This window comes from Argopecten irradians, chromosome 1, assembly GCF_041381155.1.
Source record: "Argopecten irradians isolate NY chromosome 1, Ai_NY, whole genome shotgun sequence".
In the NCBI taxonomy this organism is placed as follows: domain Eukaryota; kingdom Metazoa; phylum Mollusca; class Bivalvia; order Pectinida; family Pectinidae; genus Argopecten; species Argopecten irradians.
In genome coordinates, this window is record NC_091134.1 from 58,591,198 (window position 1) to 58,611,773 (window position 20,576).

Consider the following 20,576-nt stretch of genomic DNA (forward strand, 5'->3'; position numbering starts at 1 on the left):
GTCATCTGTGACATTGTTAGCTTTATTTGTTATATAGACATCAATCTGTAAAAAGTTCTTTTGGAAAACAATTGATGCATATTTCCCTTCTAAAATTTCTAACTTAGAACCAATGTAAAACTTCTGTCAGAAGAGTCACACACAACATTGGGGATTGCCTCCTGAAGTGTCAGTTTTAACACTTGCCAGAGCGTCTCCAGTTATTCACAGCACTTTAATGTACCTGTCTCTTTAATATTTGGCAGCGGAGGTGCCAGGACGTTTACCTACATCTTACATTTATTGTGTATGTTACCTGTTAATCTGGTCTTCATTGTGCCGCACAGGAAGTTGGGCGTATTCCTCGGCACTCTGAAAGTTAGATCATTGGTATAGCAGAAAATGTGACGATAAAACAGTGGCAGCATCAAGACTTCAACAGATACAATTAAGGTAGGCCTTTAACTTTTAACCCACAATATACAATAAAGGATGATTATATTTGAGTACAATGCAGTTTTTGAATCACCTTTTTGATCAATATCACTGTTATTCTGTAACAGAGCGCATAATATTCCTTTTACATATAAATTATTAATATGTACTTTTACTTAGCACAGAAAAATTCAAATGATGCAATTTCTAAAATTACTTTCTACACCAAACTTTATGGATGTAAATGTGACTTTTCATTGGAATGTAAGTTTATAAATTCCTAAAAGCTTCTAAGTGATAGTTTGGCTTACCGACAGAATCTCTATGAGTTCGTAGATGGTGCACTCTGCCTTAAGGGAGTCACGGAACTTTCGGACAGAGTTGTGGTTTAGGTAGTAATAGGACGAGATCCGACCCAGAGTCTGGGGCGAGATGGACAGGTTATCCTATAAAATCAAAAATACAAAAAAAACTGATTTCATAGGGCAAATTGGACAGACTATCCTGTACAATTCAAAATACAAAAAAAAAAAAAAAAAAAAAAAAAAAAAACAGGAAAAGGTAAAACTTGCTAAAAGGCAGTAAATGTTGATTATGTGGTGAATATTGCTTACACTATATAACCCACTTCTCCATCTTCAAATGTCCCGGCCATGCATAAATAGTGGGTATAAATAGTTAACAATTCTTCATTTGGACATGTAAAACAATTGACTTCAGTGTTGCAGAGAAAATCCTTGGATACCTATTTTAAATGACAAGACAGTTACTAGAACTGTCACCATGCAGAGTGGACGACTAATACCCCCCACTACACAAATTTAGTAATAACTCCATTAAAAGGGGACAGTGTAGAACCCTATATATAAGTTTACTCAATTTCCATCTGCCGGACAAAGTTGTATCTACAGACAGATAAACGGACAACCTGATTCCAGTACAGTAACCCCCCCCCCTCCCCCTTAATTAACTTCTTTGACACAGGTATTATCCAAAGACAGGAACAACTAAACTGGGAATCACTACGTCTCTACACATATATTCTCTCTTCACATATGTTAAATCGTGATCGCGGATGATGTGTCCTGGTTTACGTACCTCTCCAATCTCTAGACAATACGACGATTCTAACTCAAACAGCGCCTTCTCCACCAGGCCCGACAGGAACTTGTTGATGCTGTCATGGTCTGTGTCATCTAGGTTGTAGTAACTGTTAACATATCAATACATCTATATTACCAAATAATCTGTTCAGTCTGTGTGTCTAAAAAAATATCAAAGGTCTGTTAGAGATCAATGGCCGTGTTTTCATATGAGACCAGAACAGGAGTCGAGGGGAGAAAACTAGGATGTGAATGGATGGGACAGACACTAGATTCCCTCCCCTCTCATGACATGGGCTAAAATATACCTGAAGTATCATGGATACTTTAAAATCATTGGCATCAGTATTCACTTCATCATAAACAAAAATCTGAATTTACCTTTGATACTAATCTCTGTTAATGAAAACATTTCAGCATGGAATCGTTTATAATTGTTACTGGTTTGTGTTAGCATGTATACAAAAGAGGAGATGGAAACTAATACTAATATCCTTATATATAGAGTACTCATGAAGGCTGTATGTCATTAAGGTCATGTAGTGAATATACCATATATCACTGATTCTACTAAGTACTTTGTTGGACAATTGACTCTAATGCAGGGATGGTTAATACAGTCACAATTCTCGGAAGTTTAATATATATATAGACAATGTTTTAACTAACACTGAATAATAAAGGCAAATAGGGCTAGTGTATTGCTCACTGAGACCAACAATGCTTACACCATTGATTCATATTGAATCTGCTCTTTGCCCAAACAGCCTTTTTATTAATCTATTAATTCAGCAAGTGAAACTCCTTTTTTAGTTACATAACAATCACTCTACTAAGTGAAACTTGCCATAGCATTGTCATACATTCAATTCACACAAAGAGGTCTCATTAAAAAGAAAATTTCAAGCAGAAATTATTTTAACTGATATCAATTTAGCCAAGTCAAGTGTACCTCTTCAACTCTACTCCACAGACACCCTGGAATCAACCAAAATCATTCTTGCTATTCAAATATGGCCAACATCTATTGTAAATCATACAGAAGTTCTTAACAATATAACACAATGACTCTTTGTTGGTCCAACTTAGCCACCTGTACAATTTGGAATCCCCATCTCATAGATATGTAGATGCATGGTCAATGATAAAATGTACTTGTAGTTGGTGGAATGGACTGACAGACTCTGACTACTAAATGGAATGTCTTGGTTCTGAAGTACCAACTGAGCTTAAAATAAAGGGGGATGTTAAATAATTAGTTCCTCGCTATGAGGTAATATTAAATGAAACTAGAACAGTAAGCCAATGGCTAAATGACAGTCCCATACCATGTTCTTCCAGTAAATTTCCATGGTAACAATTATTGAAGCATGTGACATGTCAAATCATAGTCATCCATATGTTACAACAATGGATTAATGTTTGAGCAAAATTGATCAAAAAGCAAATATGTTTTTGGCCTTTTACAAAACCTGTGTATATTGACCTGGTTACCAAACTTTTGGTAAAACAACATTGCATTTACATCTCAATAAACATTACTGTGATGTTTCATTTTATAACCCAGCAGTTAAGGAAGAGATATCTATACACACTGGGTGGATATCTGGTTTGAAGTTTGTAGTAAGTTTCTGTAACCAGTACAGCCTTCTACAATCACACAAAGTTTAGACAATCAGACCTATGTAACACATCGATAACGTGTCTCATCAATATATCGTTGGTACTTAGATCGCCAAAACACTGTACTTCCTTTTTGTAATAAAGACGTATACAAACAATGGTAACAGCTTGTCTACTGTCTATTTACCAAGGGAGGTAACAGCTGTGTTCTACCCCATAATTGATTAAGCCTCAGAATTTAAAAGTCTTCATCCAATCTATAAATGATATTGGTCATTAGTATTACAACCATACCTTGTCTTCATATCTAACTCTAGGAAAGTACACATGTAATACATGTTTACCTGACTCACTAAGTCACCCAATACAGGTGTGGAGACTTCGTAATTATGACACTGGTAAGTAATGTGGAGACTTAGTACTTATGACACAGGTAAGTAATATGGAGACTTAGTAATTATGACACAGGTAAGTAATGTGGGGACTTAGTACTTATGACACAGGTAAGTAATATGGAGACTTAGTAATTATGACACAGGTAAGTAATGTGGGGACTTAGTACTTATGACACAGGTAAGTAATCTGGAGACTTAGTAATTATGACACTGGTAAGTAATGTGGAGACTTAGTACTTATGACACAGGTAAGTAATATGGAGACTTAGTAATTATGACACAGGTAAGTAATGTGGGGACTTAGTACTTATGACACAGGTAAGTAATGTGGGGACTTAGTAATTATGACACAGGTAAGTAATATGGAGACTTAGTACTTATGACACAGGTAAGTAATCTGGAGACTTAGTAATTATGACACAGGTAAGTAATGTGGAGACTTAGTACTTATGACACAGGTAAGTAATATGGAGACTTAGTAATTATGACACAGGTAAGTAATGTGGGGACTTAGTACTTATGACACAGGTAAGTAATGTGGAGACTTAGTAATTATGACACAGGTAAGTAATATGGAGACTTAGTAATTATGACACAGGTAAGTAATGTGGAGACTTAGTAATTATGACACTGGTAAGTAATCTGGAGACTTAGTACTTATGACACAGGTAAGTAATCTGGAGACTTAGTAATTTTGACACAGGTAAGTAATCTGGAGACTTAGTAATTTTGACACAGGTAAGTAATATGGAGACTTAGTAATTATGACACAGGTAAGTAATCTGGAGACTTAGTACTTATGACACAGGTAAGTAATCTGGAGACTTAGTAATTATGACACTGGTAAGTAATCTGGAGACTTAGTAATTATGACACAGGTAAGTAATCTGGAGACTTAGTAATTTTGACACAGGTAAGTAATATGAAGACTTAGTAATTATGACACAGGTAAGTAATCTGGAGACTTAGTACTTATGACACAGGTAAGTAATCTGGAGACTTAGTACTTATGACACAGGTAAGTAATATGGAGACTTAGTACTTATGACACAGGTAAGTAATGTGGAGACTTAGTACTTATGACACAGGTAAGTAATCTGGAGACTTAGTACTTATGACACAGGTAAGTAATATGGAGACTTAGTACTTATGACACAGGTAAGTAATCTGGAGACTTAGTACTTATGACACAGGTAAGTAATCTGGAGACTTAGTAATTATGACACAGGTAAGTAATATGGAGACTTAGTAATTATGACACAGGTAAGTAATGTGGGGACTTAGTAATTATGACACTGGTAAGTAATCTGGAGAATTAGTACTTATGACACAGGTAAGTAATCTGGAGACTTAGTAATTTTGACACAGGTAAGTAATCTGGAGACTTAGTAATTTTGACACAGGTAAGTAATATGGAGACTTAGTAATTATGACACAGGTAAGTAATCTGGAGACTTAGTAATTATGACACAGGTAAGTAATCTGGAGACTTAGTAATTTTGACACAGGTAAGTAATATGGAGACTTAGTAATTATAACACAGGTAAGTAATCTGGAGACTTAGTACTTATGACACAGGTAAGTAATCTGGAGACTTAGTAATTATGACACTGGTAAGTAATGTGGAGACTTAGTAATTATGACACAGGTAAGTAATGTGGAGACTTAGTAATTATGACACAGGTAAGTAATCTGGAGACTTAGTACTTATGACACAGGTAAGTAATCTGGAGACTTAGTACTTATGACACAGGTAAGTAATCTGGAGACTTAGTACTTATGACACAGGTAAGTAATCTGGAGACTTAGTACTTATGACACAGGTAAGTAATCTGGAGACTTAGTACTTATGACACAGGTTAGTAATATGGAGACTTAGTACTTATGACACAGGTAAGTAATCTGGAGACTTAGTACTTATGACACAGGTAAGTAATCTGGAGACTTAGTACTTATGACACAGGTAAGTTAATATGGAGACTTAGTACTTATGACACAGGTAAGTAATGTGGAGACTTAGTAATTATGACACAGGTAAGTAATGTGGGGACTTAGTACTTATGACACAGGTAAGTAATCTGGAGACTTAGTAATTATGACACAGGTAAGTAATGTGGGGACTTAGTAATTATGACACAGGTAAGTAATATGGAGACTTAGTACTTATGACACAGGTAAGTAATCTGGAGACTTAGTAATTATGACACAGGTAAGTAATCTGGAGACTTAGTAATTATGACACAGGTAAGTAATGTGGGGACTTAGTAATTATGACACAGGTAAGTAATGTGGGGACTTAGTAATTATGACACAGGTAAGTAATCTGGAGACTTAGTAATTATGACACAGGTAAGTAATATGGAGACTTAGTAATTATGACACAGGTAATACACCATTTTTGTTGAAGACTTTATAATCAATCACTTGAGTACATGTGCCATATGTAACATTAAAGAATGTTTTGTATTTATTTTGATCATTTAGGTACAGAAACATGCTTCTAAAAGAGGCTGAGCACCACCTGAGTCTACTGTTAACATGAAACAGTGGAGTATGTTGGTGTGGCCTTACCAGTGGGTGGTGCACCTAACAACAATACTGATGTGGTTACCAGAGCACCGTAAGTGGAGCCATGCAGGGTTAGAAGTATATGTTTTGTTTAGCCTTCCTATATGGTTTATGAACTTTACAATAATGAAACTTATTTATGATAATGAAAGTTCTAACTGAATTATTCACATCACTACATAGTTTTACAAACATTGTATGTAATTAGTACTAATGTCTATCACTAAAGTTAACATATTTAGGGCTTTTCACCATGTGGTGAAAAGACCTATTGTTTTTGTTCTGTTTTTTTTTTTATTATCATTATTCTACACTTTTTTGTGTCCAAAAGATCTGCAAAATGGTAAGAGGTATGCCAATGGCCTTATTGTTATATTGTATGGCATGAGATGAAGGGGTGACCGCAACATTTTTAAGTAGGTCAAAAATCCAAGATGGCCGCCGTTGACGTCATACCTAAAAAGTTTAAAACAGCACAAACTCAAAAACCGTTTAAGATACAGCAAATATTTTTGATGTTTTATGTAGATCGTATAAAAGACTAACTTTTATTCAATTACAGCAATTGGGTCAAAGGTCAAACAAAAAAGTTTGCTATGGGGTCAAAGTTCACGAATTTTAATTTTTTTGATTTTGCGAATTTTTTTTTTACATATCGATGCAGAATGTCATTCTGATGAATTGGTGTCTTTTATTTTTCGGTAGCACTTCTGGTAAATGCTGTATGCCATTTTGAACAATTCTTTGATCTTTGCTAAATTCCCGCCAAAATGTTTAACATTATATATTGTCGAACTGAATGATTAATATAGTCTGCAATTGCTATAGAAAAGACCCCTCTAATGTTCTCTAACATTTGATATGATTTTCATCCTCATCAAAAAAACCAAAATGGCCGCTATGACGTCATATCTTAAAATTTAATAATGTTTATAACTCACTAACAGTTCTTTTCACAGATTTCATTTAATAATATTTTAATAAAATTTTTTGCAGATATTCTTAAGTGTAAACTTTTTCTCTCTACATGTTATTACAAAAAATGGCAACTTCCGGTTTTCGGTAAGGGTCAAATGTTAAAGGTCCTGTTTTTAACAATAAACTTGAAAACTTTTCTCCTCAAGTTCTGTAAGGTCTAGGATCTTCATATTTCATATATAAGATGTCCAGGGGATGGGATATAAAGTCAGATACTAGGAATGACCTTGACCCATATTCAAGTTCACAGGGGTCAAATACACATATCATAAATAAATTGTTTAAATGGTCATAACTAATTTATTGTTTGTTTTACAGCTTTCATGCAATTATGTTATTTGAAGACAATCTACAGGAGGGTATTGTAAACTAAATATAGTGAAAAGCCTGCCAAATTGTCTATGACAATTTCTAGTTTTATTCATATTGATAATTATTTATCTCAACTACATACTATTTGTTAAGCAACTGTTCTCATCAAAAATTTCTCAATGCTATATGACATCTTAACTGATTTTGAAAGTTTTAAAAATCAAAATCATTTGAAAACTTTTTCAATATCAACATAAACAATTATTTGGCACAATTTGTCCTTTAGATTGTATGATCACTAGTGACAAGACGTGCGCTGGACAGCAGTTGTCTCTCTCCTGTACTGACGGGTGGTTAATCCACGTAATATACGAGACATACAGTTACAGTACGGAGCCTTGTACATCTCACCTTGACCCTGACACTGTGACCTGTACCAAGGCAGAGTTCCTCGCCCCTGTCAGTGTGACACACTGTAATGGACAGCAATCCTGTGTATTAACTGTTCCGACTAATACAACCATCTCCTCGTGTAACAAAATGGCCACAGCCTTGTCTGTCCACTACAAATGTATCTCAGGTTAGTATCAAAGATGGCCACAGCCATGTCTGTCCACTACAAATGTATCTCAGGTCAGTATCAAAGATGGCCACAGCCATGTCTGTCCACTACAAATGTATCTCAGGTCAGTATCAAAGATGGCCACAGCCTTGTCTGTCCACTACAAATGTATCTCAGGTCAGTATCAAAGATGGTCACAGCCTTGTCTGTCCACTACAAATGTATCTCAGGTCAGTAACAAAGATGGCCACAGCCATGTCTGTCCACTACAAATGTATCTCAGGTCAGTATCAAAGATGGCCACAGCCTTGTCTGTCCACTACAAATGTATCTCAGGTCAGTAACAAAGATGGCCACAGCCTTGTCTGTCCACTACAAATGTATCTCAGGTTAGTAGCAAAGATGGTCACAGCCCTGTCTGTCCACTACAAATGTATCTCTGGTCAGTATCAAAAATGACCTCAGCCTTGTCTGTCCACTACAAATGTATCTCAGGTCAGTAACAAAGATGGCCACAGCCATGTCTGTCCACTACAAATGTATCTCAGGTCAGTATCAAAGATGGCCACAGCCTTGTCTGTCCACTACAAATATATCTCAGGTCAGTATCAAAGATGGCCACAGCCTTGTCTGTCCACTACAAATGTATTTCAGGTCAGTAACAAAGATGGACACAGCCATGTCTGTCCACTACAAATGTATCTCAGGTCAGTAACAAAGATGGCCACAGCCATGTCTGTCCACTTCAAATGTATCTCAGGTCAGTAACAAAGATGGCCACAGCCATGTCTGTCCACTTCAATGATATCTCAGGTCAGTAACAAAGATGGCCACAGCCATGTCTGTCCACTTCAAATGTATCTCAGGTTAGTAACAAAGATGGCCACAGCCTTGTCTGTCCACTACAAATGTATCTCAGGTCAGTAACAAAAATGGCCACATCCTTGTCTGTCCACTACAAATGTTATATCAGGTCAGTATCAAAGATGGCCACAGCCCTGTCTGTCCACTACAAATGTATCTCAGGTCAGTAACAAATATGGCCACAGCCATGTCTGTCCACTACAATTGTATCTCAGGTCAGTAACAAAGATGGCCACAGTCATGTCTGTCCACTTCAAATGTATCTCAGCTTAGTAACAAAGATGGCCACAGCCTTGTCTGTCCACTACAAATGTATCTCAGGTCAGTATCAAAGATGGCCACAGCCTTGTCTGTCCACTACAAATGTATCTCAGGTCAGTAACAAAGATGGCCACAGCCTTGTCTGTCCACTACAAATGTATCTCAGGTCAGTATCAAAGATGGCCACAGCCTTGTCTGTCCACTACAAATGTATCTCAGGTCAGTAACAAAGATGGCCACAGCCATGTCTGTCCACTACAAATGTATCTCAGGTCAGTAACAAAGATGGCCACAGCCTTGTCTGTCCACTACAAATGTATCTCAGGTCAGTATCAAAGATGGCCACAGCCTTGTCTGTCCACTTCAAAAGTATCTCTGGTCAGTAACAAAGATTGCCACAGCCATGTCTGTCCACTACAAATGTATCTCAGGTCAGTAACAAAGATGGCCACAGCCATGTCTGTCCACTACAAATGTATCTCAGGTCAGTATCAAAGATGGCCACAGCCTTGTCTGTCCACTACAAATGTATCTCAGGTCAGTAACAAAGATGGCCACAGCCATGTCTGTCCACTACAAATGTATCTCAGGTCAGTAACAAAGATGGCCACAGCCATGTCTGTCCACTACAAATGTATCTCAGGTCAGTAACAAAGATGGCCACAGCCATGTCTGTCCACTACAAATGTATCTCAGGTCAGTATCAAAGATGGCCACAGCCATGTCTGTCCACTACAAATGTATCTCAGGTCAGTATCAAAGATGGCCACAGCCATGTCTGTCCACTACAAATGTATCTCAGGTCAGTAACAAAGATGGCCACAGCCATGTCTGTCCACTACAAATGTATCTCAGGTCAGTATCAAAGATGGCCACAGCCTTGTCTGTCCACTACAAATGTATCTCAGGTCAGTATCAAAGATGGCCACAGCCTTGTCTGTCCACTACAAATGTGTCTCAGGTCAGTATCAAAGATGGTCACAGCCTTGTCTGTCCACTACAAATGTATCTCAGGTCAGTAACAAAGATGGCCACAGCCATGTCTGTCCACTACAAATGTATCTCAGGTCAGTAACAAAAATGGCCACAGCCTTGTCTGTCCACTACAAATGTATTTCAGGTCAGTAACAAAGATAGACACAGCCATGTCTGTCCACTACAAATGTATCTCAGGTTAGTATCAAAGATGGCCACAGCCTTGTCTGTCCACTACAAATGTATCTCAGGTCAGTAACAAAGATGGCCACAGCCATGTCTGTCCACTTCAATGGTATCTCAGGTCAGTAACAAAGATGGCCACAGCCATGTCTGTCCACTTCAAATGTATCTCAGGTTAGTAACAAAGATGGCCACAGCGTTGTCTGTCCACTACAAATGTATCTCAGGTCAGTAACAAAAATGGCCACATCCTTGTCTGTCCACTACAAATGTTATATCAGGTCAGTATCAAAGATGGCCACAGCCTTGTCTGTCCACTACAAATGTATCTCAGGTCAGTATCAAAGATGGCCACAGCCCTGTCTGTCCACTACAAATGTATCTCAGGTCAGTATCAAAGATGGCCACAGCCTTGTCTGTCCACTACAAATGTATCTCAGGTCAGTATCAAAGATGGCCACAGCCTTGTCTGTCCACTACAAATGTATCTCTGGTTAGTAGCAAAATTGGACACAGCCTTGTCTGTCCATTACAAATGTATCTCAGGTCAGCATCAAAGATGGCCACAGCCTTGTCTGTCCACTACAAATGTATCTCAGGTCTGTCTCAAAGATGGCCAAAGCCCAGTCAATCCAATATAAATGTATTTCAGGTCAGTATCTTTCAGTAGGTAACATTGTATAATAGCCCATGAATTCTTAAAATAGACATAGACATATATATATAGACATATAATTGTTAATCCAATAATTTATTTTCATTTCAACTGATATTATTGTTCAACTAATCCCAACTATATAATGTCAAATCACCTTGACATTGAATCTCATTTTTAAGATATTGGAGACATGCTTATTCAAGCTGATGCCTCAATTGGTGTGAAGCTTCACTCTCTGAAGAAGCATGTCTATATCCAATTCTTGAAGCCAATTCACCATGATATGATGAAAATGATATCATGTACAAAATGTAGACCACTCCCAATAATGCTGCTAGTTACACTCATGGTTGTAAGTATAATTACATTTGTGTCACATACAATGATCTTGTTTGCTTATCAATGTTGTCTTGCTTTACAGAAGCCAGTGTTTTTACCATCTGTAGTGATGTCATATTCCAGGACACAGAACAGCTCTACCTAGCAACACCTAACTTCCCTAGCAACAACTTAAAGGAGCAGAAAAACTGTTCCTGTACTGTGACTGGTGAAAATATTAATGGAACAGTTCTACAACACACTCGAGCTCCTGACAGCTCAGTGATAATGATATTGTCCACAAATCGTGGCACCCATCATATCAATGGACGAAATATCCTCAATAACCTCATCTTCTCAAACCTCACAAAGATAAACCTGTTCCTGGAAAATGAACTAGACCAACAAGTTTACAAACTCTGGCTTGGATTTACTGGAAAAGGTATAAGCTATATGTTTGTGAACCAACCCTTAGCATGGACATGTATTCTGTTCCGGGGCTTATCACAAGCTGTATTCCTTAATGATTAATGAAACTAAATCCTCCAGAATAATTCTCATTTTGCTTTTTCTGTTTGCTATGATCAATGACTGTTAATAATTCAATCTTTAATTCTAAGATTACTTTATAATTATCAGTTTTATGATCTTGTAGAGTAAAGCTTGATTAAACTTAAAACCCAAATCTAAAACTTAATCCAAGGGATGATTCAAACAGTAATTGGTGAAATGTTTTGTGTTTTTAGGAATGTCTTTGAAATGTCAGTACGAGCAACCACAACCAGTAACAAGCCCTGCTGGGGTATCTGTAAACCCCACATCCAGTTTAGTGAGCCCACAACTAGTAACAAACCCTGCTGGATTATCTGTAAACCCCACGTCAAGTTTGGTGACAGGGACATCAAGTTGGGTGACCGATAAAACAGAAGAAGCAATTCTGTTGTCAACACAGCAATCAAAATTAGATCAGACAGTTTTATTTCCACAGAATATATCAATCACTCCAACAGAAATGTATAGCAGTAAATCAAACATCATAATTAAATGTTCAGAGACACAAAACGATGAGAATATCAAATGTGAAAGTTCTACTGCACTCTTTGGAATCTCTTCTAGTCTTAGTGAAACCCCAGAGTCTAGTGCATGGATAAGGAAGCAAGATTCCCTAGTTTCAACAAGTGGTGACTTAATTTCATCAGAAATAAAATCAACCATGCAAGATAATACTCGAGGTACAAAGGAGTCTAAAACAGAATCATTGAGTCTAGCAAGGACACGGACAGAAACCATACTGATTCACTCAAGCAGCTCCACAGATGGTCAGTCTTTTACGAGTAATACTGTAGGGGCATCAACGACCAATAATTCAGGCATACTTTTAGAGGCATCTTCTGGGGCCACGAATCCCGGTACAGCTGAGACAGATACTATGGTGACATCTGCTAGAACAAAACACATCCTTGGGACAAATTCTGTAAGCAGTGTCATGGCATCAAGTGTCATACCGAATACAACACAGAGTACACCAGGATTCCAGCAAAAGACATCAGACCAAGGTAGTTAATGACCAAAACTTGCTCGTCATATTTCAACTTTACAATTTAATGGCTTCAAACTGATAACTTTTTGCTTTTCTCAGATATCGTCCTGTTGGTGATTGTCGGATGTCTTGCCTTGGTCCTGTTGGCTGCCATGGTTATATTTACTGTTATCATGTGGAGGTAGGTATATTGTAATATTAAATAACTGCGAGCAATATAATAACTTTAGGCGTATATACTTAAAGGGACAATTCAGGCTAAAAGAACATTAAAATTTGTACATAAATCGAGGAAAAAACCAGTTCTAATGGAAATTAGATCAGTTGGTTTTACTGTAATATGTCAGAAAATCCCATGGTGGTGAAATGCATGTGGAGTGTTCAAACTCGCTTGCTGTCCGCCATTACACATTGTGGTCGAACTTCTTGTATGCCGAACCCTGTCCCTTGCCCGTAGAGTAATGCTTCTTTTGTCTAGAACTGCTCAAATCGCTCTGACAATAGTGTGTTTACCTTATTATAGGTGAATTGGCTCGTCTAAAAAAATCATTTTATCACCTCCTCAGTGGTTATGCAGTTCATTTGTTAAATGTGCGTGACTTTGGCTCGGGTATAGATACAGCGTCCATATTTTACCTGCTGAATCGTATTGATCAATGATTTATAATTACAACGGTATAGATTAAAATACTAAACAATGACGTGGAATTTGTCAATATTTTATGTTATATGTTTCATAAGAAATGTTGAACAATACATTTATGCCATATTTTGCTTCTTGGTTATGTAAAAGAATTAGCCTGAGTGAATTGTCCCTTTAACACTACGAAACAGATTATGGAAATGTTCAGATAAAGATAATAACATTTGATGATGACATGGTTGGTATTTGTATGAGAAACATTTTATATATCTAAAAGATTTAAAAACTAATTATGTTGTTTTAGACATAAAGGCTTCTTACATAAATTCATTAGATTTGACCGGTATCACTCTCAACATCTATGGTCATTCTGGAGCAGCCAAACTTCCATATCCTTTGGACGGCCGTAACGTATTTATGCGTAATTATGCATTTGCCCCATTTCATGCACCCTTCTGGAGCCCCACTGAGACCGTTGAAAACTAAATACTAGTTTTTTGAAAAGAAGATGTTCATCCCTATATAGCATGTCAATATCGATTCGGTCATTGCATTAGTGACGTCACAAATCACCTTTGAACATGCCCAAATAAGTCAAAAATTGAGGTCTGAAATCCGGATTTTAGTGTGTGCCCGGAAACCTGTCGTTGTGAGCTTAATTATCAAGATACAGACATGCAGATGGTCTTAAACGATAGAAGAGATATCAAAGTAAGAGAAAATAGAGAGAAAGGGGAAAGGAAGGGGAAAATAGCACCGATTTCAAAAAAAAAAAAAAAAAAAAAAAAAAAAAAAAAAAAAAAAGTCCCACGCGCAGGTTTCTGCCTTCCATGACCCGTGCGTGGTGACCTTTAGGGGACTTCCGGTGACTGTTTTTACTTGTTTGTAGTGTGTGCTGTTTGTTATCATCGTGAAAATGGCATCAAACCGTAATCTAGATGCAAACTGCTTTCATAGATGGCATTTGTAATAACCTACTATCAAAATTGAGTCAAGTTCGAATCCTGCCGGCCGTCGAAAGGATATACAGAAAAACTCAAAATCGGCTAGAAACTTATTTTTATTTCATAAAATGTGTCTACACAATGGTTTATTATGATTTTGACTCGAAAACCGGGAGATTTTCCATTATCCGGACATCACTATATCCTTTGGACGGCCGTAACGTATTTATGCGTAATTATGCATTTGCCCCATTTCATGCACCCTTCTGGAGCCCCACTGAGACCGTTGAAAACTAAATACTAGTGTTTTGAAAAGAAGATGTTCATCCCTATATAGCATGTCAATATCGATTCGGTCATTGCATTAGTGACGTCACAAATCACCTTTGAACATGCCCAAATAAGTCAAAAATTGAGGTCTGAAACCCGGATTTTAGTGTGTGCCCGGAAACCTGTCGTTGTGAGCTTAATTATCAAGATACAGACATGCAGATGGTCTTAAACGATAGAAGAGAATATCAAAGTAAGAGAAAATAGAGAGAAAGGGGAAAGGAAGGGGAAAATAGCACCGATTTAAAAAAAAAAAAAAAAAAAAAAAACAAGTCCCACACGCAGGTTTCTGCCTTCCATGACCCGTGCGTGGTGACCTTTAGGGGACTTCCGGTGACTGTCTTTACTTGTTTGTAGTGTGTGCTGTTTGTTATCATCGTGAAAATGGCATCAAACCGTAATCTAGATGCAAACTGCTTTCATAGATGGCATTTGTAATAACCTACTATCAAAATTGAGTCCAGTTCGAATCCTGCCGGCCGTCGAAAGGATATACAGAAAAACTCAAAATCGGCTAGAAACTTATTTTTATTTCATAAAATGTGTCTACACAATGGTTTATTATGATTTTTGACTCGAAAACCGGGAGATTTTCCATTATCCGGACATCACTATATCCTTTGGACGGTCATTGCATTAGTGACGTCACAAATCACCTTTGAACATGCCCAAATAAGTCAAAAAATTGAGGTCTGAAACCCGGATTTTAGTGTGTGCCCGGAAACCTGTCGTTGTGAGCTTAATTATCAAGATACAGACATGCAGATGGTCTTAAATGATAGAAGAGATATCAAAGTAAGAGAAAATAGAGAGAAAGGGAAAGGAAGGGGAAAATAGCACCGATTTAAAAAAAAAAAAAAAAAAAAGTCCCACGCGCAGGTTTCTGCCTTCCATGACCCGTGCGTGGTGACCTTTAGGGGACTTCCGGTGACTGTTTTTACTTGTTTGTAGTGTGTGCTGTTTGTTATCATCGTGAAAATGGCATCAAACCGTAATCTAGATGCAAACTGCTTTCATAGATGGCATTTGTAATAACCTACTATCAAAATTTGAGTCCAGTTCGAATCCTGCCGGCCGTCGAAAAAAGGATATACAGAAAAACTCAAAATCGGCTAGAAACTTATTTTTATTTCATAAAATGTGTCTACACAATGGTTTATTATGATTTTGACTCGAAAACCGGGAGATTTTCCATTATCCGGACATCACTATATCCTTTGGACGGTCATTGCATTAGTGACGTCACAAATCACCTTTGAACATGCCCAAATAAGTCAAAAATTGAGGTCTGAAACCCGGATTTTAGTGTGTGCCCGGAAACCTGTCGTTGTGAGCTTAATTATCAAGATACAGACATGCAGATGGTCTTAAATGATAGAAGAGATATCAAAGTAAGAGATAAATAGAGAGAAAGGGGAAAGGAAGGGGAAAATAGCACCGATTTCAAAAAAAAAAAAAAAAAAAAAGTCCCACGCGCAGGTTTCTGCCTTCCATGACCCGTGCGTGGTGACCTTTAGGGGACTTCCGGTGACTGTTTTTACTTGTTTGTAGTGTGTGCTGTTTGTTATCATCGTGAAAATGGCATCAAACCGTAATCTAGATGCAAACTGCTTTCATAGATGGCATTTGTAATAACCTATTATCAAAATTGAGTCCAGTTCGAATCCTGCCGGCCGTCGAAAGGATATACAACATGCATGCATGTATGTTTTGGTAGACTGCAGTATGTTTTGGTCTCATTGTGATAGAGTATAACTAATGCCAAGGGACAGAATCTAGATATTTTTTTTAAAACAAATTTCAGACGAGCCAATACAAACGAACACACACAGGAAGAAACACATATTTACGATGCCTATCACCATGACAACGGAAGTTTGGGGCCTGACCATCTTGGGGACGGCCACTCTTTCTACACTGATTCAGCCAATGAATCCATAATGATATAAAGCAGAAGATTGAGGTGACCCGACAATGAGTATCAGAGGACGGCTTACATCATGGTTATAGTCCTCCTCAGCAACTTATCTAATATCTCATCTCATTTTATTTTATAACCAAATATTTTTACTTTGTATATTTCATTTTAAATAGCAAGAGTGAACCTAGGTAACTGAAATTTTGATATCTTGTATATAAGTAGACCATGGTTATATCTCATAAACGAACATGTTTACAATGAATTCATAGTTATGATACTAAATGTAGTGTTTTACATTCCCTGTCAAGGTTTTCTATAAGAGGTTTGTAAATGTATTTAATGACCATGTATATAACAAAGTAATTTCCTTGGTCCCCAGAGGTTCTTTATAGGTTACCTTTGTTTTTCTGCATAAATTAAAGAATATTTCAATCTTACTCATGTCTGATTTTTTGAGCATCAAATCTTTTTTAAGAATTTTACAACTAGTGCTCAAAATAGCAAAACATATCATCACTAGTAAAAATAAATGTTGTTTTTGTATATGAAATTCTGAGTTTGTATGCATCGATCATTACAATCTAATCGATGAAACAAAAAATGTTGGTTAAAAGTAAATTTGACTTTCATTGTTTTAAACAAAATATATTTTTTTCCATGTGATATTGGTATGATTTATATAATACAGAAAAAAATAGTGGATTGTAAAGAAATAATAAAAACTAATGGATCTTGATACTGCGTTTTGTCATTTGTCTTGCTTTGTCTATCATGGTGTCATATATAAAATTAACAAAACATAGACTACATTGTATACATCTAGGATACTTAAAAACTATTCTGATGAAGGGTCCAAAACAAAAAGACAAAGATCATTTTATTATCTTAGATAAGAGTGATGTCATAGCAATTATTTAAGGAAACAGGATGACATGGACAATCTGATGATGTACGACGTATATGTGGTACTGTAACATCCCTGACGTGTGTAAGGTCTCTTGGTGAAACATGTCTTCACTCTTTACCCCTAGAGCTGTATATCCGTGAAGACATACTGGTGACATTACTAACAGTATTTCCCTGATAACGACAAACCACCTCTTTCATAAACAATGGAAATTTTCCCATGAACCAATTTTATTTAAACTAAATGCTATATATAGCAAAATTAAAACCAACCCTTGAAATATGTTTAAAAAATTCAAAAGGTCCCAGGGGCCTGTGCTATACCCAAATTAAAGTTAGCCATTAGAGGTGTGTGACAGGGTTCTTTTTATATCCGAAACAGTATCAAAATCATTTTTTATGTTGTCAAACTGCATTATTTTCTAAAGAGTATAAATTAAATATATATCATGCTCATAAATTTGTAGGTAAAAGGAAAAAAAAACAAGGAATCCCAGAGGGATCTTGACGCCCACCAGAGAATGATCTATGTCTGACAATGGAAAGAGGGATTTTTTTCTCTGCTTTTCAAACTTTTTCAAACACACTACATGTAAAATTTAAGACAGATCGCTTTAGTACTTTCTGATAAATAGCGGTAACACTTTAAAAAAAACCTTCAATTATCAAAATCCAAGACGCCAGACTGTCTGCTATCTTGTTCAGTGACCGATCAGTCCCAAAATGCAATATGCACAACTATATATAGCTATTGGGCCGAAGGGAAGCCTGCATATAAAATTTGAAAAAGATCCCTTCATTACTTTCTACGAAATAGTGGTAACAAACTTCAATTATCAAAATCTAAGATGGCAGCCTATCGACCATCTTGTTCAATGATCGGTCCCAAAATGCAATATGCACAACAAGGGCCCTAGGTGAACCTGCATATGAAATTTGAGACGGATCCCTTCAGTATTTTCTTAGAAATAGCAGTAACAAAGTTTACACAAAACGAATGTGTTAAGCACTGTGTTAATTTATAGTAGAACATTGCTGACAGGTATATCTTAGTATCTGCTTTTGAAAGGTTGATGTCACTAAATCATGGCGAAATCTACCGGTATTAAACGGTATAAGACACTGTTACATGAACGAATAACAGAAAGGAGAAACCAGCAGCTAAATTCAAAACACAATTTAATTATATATACAATATTATACAGAGATGGTTTACAATATCTAGAGTAATTGGTGGTGGTACAAGAGTAATACGATGATTTAAAGTGTTACTTATCTGTATGCGAATGTCCTGGTATAATCCTTGATCCTTCTAGGTTTCAAATTAACAATAATCACAAATCCACAAGGAAATTGAATGTCCACCGATGATTTGTAAAGTTCCAGGCAATATGAATAAATCCACACAAAGTGTTGTAATAATCCACAGATAAAGTCACAATAGCTCTCCCAATAGAATCTTATATGGCGCTGTACAATTTTTGATATGTCTTATTACAGGTCTCATTACAGTTCTGATTAGCCTTGGGCAGCTGGGAGTATATATAGCTAAACCGTAATTCAAGAATATTGGAGAACCTCCTACTTCTAGAAATATCTAACTAAAAAACAGTAAACAAGTAAACACACATAACTTTCTGGAAATAGATCATTCTAGATCTCTACCTAAAATCAACATGTTTACAAACATATTTGTTTATACATGATTATATTCTAGAAAGTTCTATAACCTAAATCAATGATATGACCTTCATAGGATGTATTGATAAAAAAAAAACTATAGGAGTTATCTCCCTTATCTCATAACTACATGTATTTAGTGTCATACATAACACACCCCTCCTTAAAGAAAAGAAAGTTTTCTTGAAAAGGAAACTTTCTTGACATATCAAGTAATATTTAAATCCTTGATAAAGCATCAGCTAGAATATTGTCTTTCCCTTTGATATGTTTGATGTCAAGATTGTACTCTTGCAAAGTCAAACTCCACCTGAGAATTCTTTGATTTTTGTTTTTCATTTTCCCAATGAATGTCAAAGGGTTGTGGTCGGTGAAGACCAACACAGGCACAACTGTAGTGCATAGATACACATCAAATTGGTTCAAGGCCAAAATCAACGCTAAACATTCTTTCTCAATGGTGGAATAATTTCTCTGGTGTTCATCAAACTTTTTCGAGAAATAACAAATTGGATGGTCAATTTGTTCAGTACCTTCTTGCATCAAAACAGCACCAACACCTACATCGCTGGCGTCAACAAACAGTTTAAACTGTTTATTAAAATCTGGAGCAGTCAGAACTGGTGAGTTTGATAGTATGGCTTTCAATTTCTCAAATGCAGACTTACATTCGTCTGACCAAACAAATTTGACATTTTTCTTTAACAAAGCAGTAAGTGGAGCTGCTATAACAGAGAAATTTTGACAAAATTTTCTGTAGTATCCAGCCATACCAAGAAATCTCATCAGCTCTCTCTTGCTTCCAGGAGATGGAAAATCTATAATTGATTCTACTTTGGCCTGAACAGGTTTAACCTGCCCCTGTCCTACAACATGGCCTAAAAATTCAACAGTTGCATGACAAAATTCACATTTCAATAAGTTTACAGTCAATTTCATGGTAGCGAGTCTTTCGAAGAATTCACGAATCCCGTGTAGATGGTCTTCCCACGTGTCGTGGTAGTTGATGACGTCATCAATGTATCCATCACAGCCTTCCAGGTCTGATATCACGCTGTTAAGAAGACGTTGAAATGTTGCCGGGGCATTCTTCATACCAAACGGCATAACTTTGTACTGGTACAAACCTTGTGAGGTTACAAATGCCGACACTTCTTTAGCTCTTTCTGTTAATGGCACCTGCCAATATCCTTTCAACAGGTCAAACTTGCTTACGTACTTGGCTTTGCCAACTTTGTCAATACACGAGTCAATCCTTGGAATTGGATAAGAGTCTGTTTTACTGACAGAGTTTACTTTTCTGAAGTCAGTACAGAACCGGTATGTCTTGTCTGGCTTTGGTACCAGAACACATGGAGAGCTCCATTCACTTTTGCTTGGTTCAATAATATCATTGTC

General features: G+C 36.7%; 2 protein-coding genes across 4 annotated transcripts in view; one reads left to right on the forward strand and one right to left on the reverse strand.

Annotated features, from left to right (window-relative positions):
- LOC138336107 (activating signal cointegrator 1 complex subunit 3-like) overlaps positions 1-20,576 on the reverse strand; it is a 332,564-nt gene that overhangs the window by 16,749 nt on the left and 295,239 nt on the right. The window contains exons 36-38 of the mRNA XM_069285451.1: positions 1,513-1,624; positions 726-860; positions 296-351 (exon numbers count right to left, since the gene is read on the reverse strand). Of these exons, the coding sequence (XP_069141552.1) occupies positions 296-351; positions 726-860; positions 1,513-1,624 (303 nt within the window). The remainder of the gene's footprint in view (positions 1-295; positions 352-725; positions 861-1,512; positions 1,625-20,576) is intronic.
- On the forward strand, positions 288-18,617 carry LOC138335376 (uncharacterized). Of its 3 annotated transcripts, none has more exons than XM_069284451.1 (7): positions 288-432; positions 6,020-6,155; positions 7,680-7,973; positions 11,318-11,656; positions 11,961-12,770; positions 12,854-12,935; positions 16,476-18,617. In XM_069284451.1, exons 2-7 carry the CDS (start codon positions 6,074-6,076, stop codon positions 16,618-16,620), a joined length of 1,752 nt encoding a protein of 583 aa, XP_069140552.1. In that variant the 5' UTR covers positions 288-432; positions 6,020-6,073; the 3' UTR covers positions 16,621-18,617. The 3 variants fall into 3 exon arrangements, with proteins under 3 accessions (XP_069140552.1, XP_069140537.1, XP_069140543.1); XM_069284436.1 differs by lacking the exon at positions 288-432 and adding an exon at positions 3,290-3,538; XM_069284442.1 differs by lacking the exon at positions 288-432 and adding an exon at positions 5,134-5,148.